The 4,375-nt window shown below is 38.4% G+C and overlaps 1 protein-coding gene across 1 annotated transcript; it reads right to left on the reverse strand.

Moving 5' to 3' along the window:
• Positions 1-743: 743 nt before the first annotated feature.
• Positions 744-1,256, reverse strand: LOC150077414 (uncharacterized). Its single transcript, XM_090385894.1, has one exon. The coding sequence runs from the start codon at positions 1,254-1,256 to the stop codon at positions 744-746; it is 513 nt and encodes a 170-aa protein (XP_090242020.1).
• Between the last annotated feature and the right edge of the window lie 3,119 nt (positions 1,257-4,375).

Below are 4,375 nucleotides of genomic sequence, written 5' to 3' on the forward strand. Positions count from 1 at the left end.
AGATTTTAGAGTTAACTAGTATTGCTACCCCTCCATGTGCAGATTTTGCAGTATTCCTGTCTTTTCTGTACATTATGAAGTTTTTAATTGAGAGAGTTACCTGTGGTGTTAAATTAGTTTCTTGCAGACAAACACTCACTGGATTGTACTTATTGATCAGGTCATATAGATCATCAGCATTGGCTCATATGCCTCTGCAGTTCCATGGAATTATGTGCTGCATTACTTGGTTTTATGAGTTATGTTTGATCTGTCTGTTTTTTTGGAGAAGTTTGTAATGATCTGTTTTATTTTTGTCTTTTTTTGGGGAAAACTAGTCAGTCTGTATTTGTGTATTCTTCTGCACGAGGTTCTCATATAGTTTCTTTTGGGTTAGTTTTGTTGTCAATATCCATATGTATAAGGAATTGTTTCTTGACCTGAGCATGATCTGTTGGGTACTGTTGTCTGCTTTTTTCAGTTTCAGGCATGTTGGGTGGAACTGAAATTGGAGTATAAATTTCCTGTTCCAGTTGCTTCTGTTTGGCAGATTGTGGCTTAGCATTTAGTATGGACGTGGCCCAATTGGCAAAAGAAGTGTTTGGAGGGACTGCAATGTCAGTTCAAGTAGAAATAGAATGACTGTGTTGGGTTACGAGAAAGCATATTATGAATTGCATAATATGCTTTTTGGTTTCCTGGTACATTACTTACTGTTTTCCGTTTTGTATTTCTTTCCCCACTTTCCACATTTCACAATTTTTTTAATATGCCAGATGGTTTTCTTTGCAATTTGGACAGGTGAAGGTTACAGTACAGTCAGCTTCAGTGTGTTCTGTTGAACCACTTTTTGGGCAAATCATAGTGCCACGGCATGCTAACTGGGAGTGTCCATATTTCTGGCACTTATAACACCTGATGGAATTCGATATATATGGACGTATACGACAATTCAGATACCCTGCTTTAACCATTGTCGGGGTACTAAAGGTCCGTATTATGTTCCATGTAGGCTTTAATTCTCTATCTTTCCAGATTAATATTCTTTTTACGTGTATTACTCTTTGATCTGTCAATTCTTGCACAATTTCATCCTCTAAGATGTTAATAGGTCCCACTCTACTATAACTCCTTTGGAACAGAGCTTTATTCAGAGTGGCACGGGGCATTATTTTCATGGGAATTCCACCAAATGTGGTCAGTTTCAATAATATTTCTGAGCATTTTGGTTTCATTGTTCCTACCAGAAGATCTCCAGACTGTAATTGCTTTACCATCTTCGGTGATCCTGCAGCACTTTCCAAGTATTTCTGGATTAGAAATGCTTGGAAAATGCTGCAAAGTTAGAGATGACTGGATTAGAAACGGGGATAATTTGTTCACAGGGAAATCTGATAGAGAATGAATAAGGAGAAAGGCTGGGTGATCTTGTTGACATAGATCTGTTTTTTGTCTTTTATTTTGATAGGAGTCACGATCGGGTTGGTCTTTATCTGTAGACGATCTCAAATGATCAAGTGAAGGAAAGGTCTCTTTGTCCATCGTGTACTCCTTTTGGCCCTGAGGGGTGGTTTTCCCACTCAGGCTACCAGCCCCTCACGAATCGGATGACATCACACTGCTTAAAGTACATCTTGTTTATATTCCAGCATGATCACCAGGTCAGTGGAGTTTACAATAAATCAAACAGATTTTAATTGTATTTAGCAGTCATGGGTTTGAACCCTGGTCCACTCAAAGAGTGTGCTACTGTACTTGCGCTCCTGACCACTTGGCTACGTAGTGATCACACAGTTGTCAATTGGTAGATTTTGCAGTAAAGGTAAAAGGCACAGGTTTTAAATTCAGAGGAAGAGACTGACAGTTTAAGGTGTATATGGCATCCATTAATTGGGCAGATTGTGGAGTGAGGATGAATACATATGAATTATGGAATACCGTTAAAACAAAACCACAGAAGCCATGAAAGCATACATACAATTAAGAAGATATAGCACAAGCAGGATGATGAGATGGATGAATATGGAGCTGGCCGGTCTAACAGAGCAGAAAAAGACAGCATGGAAAAGGTAATGTGATGAAAAGCACTGAAGCCTATAACACCTATAAGTTGATCTTAATAGTACTATATACAAGGTTAGGGAGGCCAAGGCTGAGTACGAGAAAGCACTGGCTAAGAGAGCAAAAAATGCAGATGAGGGGTTTTTCATGTATGTGAATACAAAGAAGAAAATGAATCAGATCAGACCCTTGTGTACTGAGATTTGGGAATGTCAGATAAACAACTGTTGCTACTGATGAATTGAATAGATACTTCACACTGGTTTTTACTAATAAAAGATTCTTCTTGCCGAGGAGAGGCTGCTGTGCAAGTGAAGTAGGCCCTTTTGAAATTAGTGATTTTAAAATTACAAATGACTGTTTATTAGGAAAACTTTCAAGCCTAAAGGTAAAAATAAGGCTTCTGGAGTTTATGGCATTTACCTCGTAATTTTGAAGGAGGCCAAAAAGTGTACTGAACCATTGAGATTAATTATGAGGGCATCACTGGACTCATGAGAGATTCTGTTTGTTTAGTGATTTATTAGGCACATCGGCAACTATGGCCATAGGGTACCATACATATGGTAAGTATATATGTTATTTCTTCTCAGATAGAGATAATTGCAAAAAATAGTACCAGAAAGCAATTTTTTAACTAACTAAAGGAGTTGATATACTTTAATCATTTTGAGAAAGATAAAAATGCTTGAGACATTTGTTTCATTATTCAAGTGAAATAAGTGTAAGAGGATCTTTTGTTGTGGGTGGAGTACAAAGATTCTGGCATTCTCTTGTATATTTTGCACATTCAATAAGAATGTGTTTCACTGAAAGCACTGTGTTACAGTTATGATACTCAGGGGGAGGGAGGGGTATCTCTCCTCTTAAAAGATAACCATGAGTGATATTTGTGTGACCTATTTGCCGACGAGCCAATATTATCTCCTGATGTTGAATTAAACTGAAGCTGGAAGGCCATTGCTCAAGGTTTAGCTTGATACTTCAAAGTTTGTTAGGTTGATTTTTCCCATGATAACTGCCACTGGCACATGCATTTTTCCTGGATTACTAGTCGATAGTCTTGATGAGGTACTTTCCACTTGTTCTCGGGTGGTAGGTGAGCCGATTTGGCAGCATTGTCAACTAGTACATTTCCAGGAATTGCCATATATCCTGAGACCCAGCAGAAGTATATGTTTTTCCCAAGTTCTGATAAGGTATGTAAAGAGGTAACTATTCCTTTCACGACTGGGTGGGCAACGTTCATGATGTTTTTTAGTGCTTGAAGTGCACTTAAAAGAATCTGCGAAAATTATGCTGTTGTTAATATCAGAGGACTCAATGTAATTCAGTGCAACCTGAATTGTTATTAGTTCGGTGGAAAATATACTGGATTCACGCGACAACTGATAAGTTAATATGATGTTTGGAAAAACTGCGGTTATTCCAACGCGGGCATCATTCTTTGATCCATCAGTATGTACTAAGACAAAGTTGGGAAACTGGTCCACTACTGGCATAGTATAGTTGCAAGAAGTTTTCTTTATGCAATGTAGATTTATTCCATTCATGTAGATGTAAGTCACATGAAGAGGGAGTGATGTTCCAAGGAGCAAGAGAGGATGGGAGGCTATGTGCTACATTGTCTAAGGTTAAATTTAGTTCTTCTATGAGGTGTTTTATTCTCATACCCAAAGGACGGTTAGCATTAGGGTGGTTTTGGTTTAACCTGCTGTGCTGCGATGTGAAAAGTATCTGCCAGTTTGGGTGTTCTGGCACAGATCTAATTTTATATGTATAACGTAGTATCAGTTGTTGTCTGATCGAAAAAGAGGGTGGTTCATGTTCTTTAGCATATAAACTATGTATTGGAGACGTGTGATATGCTCCTAAGACAATGCATATTCCACTATGATGGATAGGGTCAAGCCAGCGAAGGGCACTAGGTTTTGCTGAACTATACACTAGTGCTCCGTAGTCAAGTTTCGGTCTTATTAAGGCTCTATATCAGGAGTGGCCAACTTAATTTGTGATGCGATCTACTTTTTTCCTTCAAAATGTGCTGCGATCTACCATCTCACAAATTTCATTGCACAAGGTACACAAATCAAGCGATGACTGTATATTTAAAATTCATCGCGATAGACCGAAATTAAATCTGCGATCGACTGGTAGATTGCGATTGCCTCATTGGCCACCCCTGCTCTATATAACCGTAATAAAGTAAGGTGATCAGCTCCCCACTTAGTTGCAGAGAGAACCCGGATGATATTTAGTTTTTGTTGACATGATGTTCTTAGTCTTTTGATATGCTCTAGGAAAGTGAGTTTATCATCTAAAGTGATTCCTAAGG

This window comes from Mastigoproctus giganteus, chromosome 12 (genome assembly GCF_048544385.1).
Source record: "Mastigoproctus giganteus isolate SK-2022 chromosome 12, ASM4854438v1, whole genome shotgun sequence".
Classification (NCBI taxonomy): domain Eukaryota; kingdom Metazoa; phylum Arthropoda; class Arachnida; order Uropygi; family Thelyphonidae; genus Mastigoproctus; species Mastigoproctus giganteus.

Excerpts from the sequence above, each read along its gene's own strand:
- LOC150077414 (XM_090385894.1), bottom strand. The coding sequence starts at position 1,256 with ATGGTAAAGCAATTACAGTCTGGAGATCTTCTGGTAGGAACAATGAAA.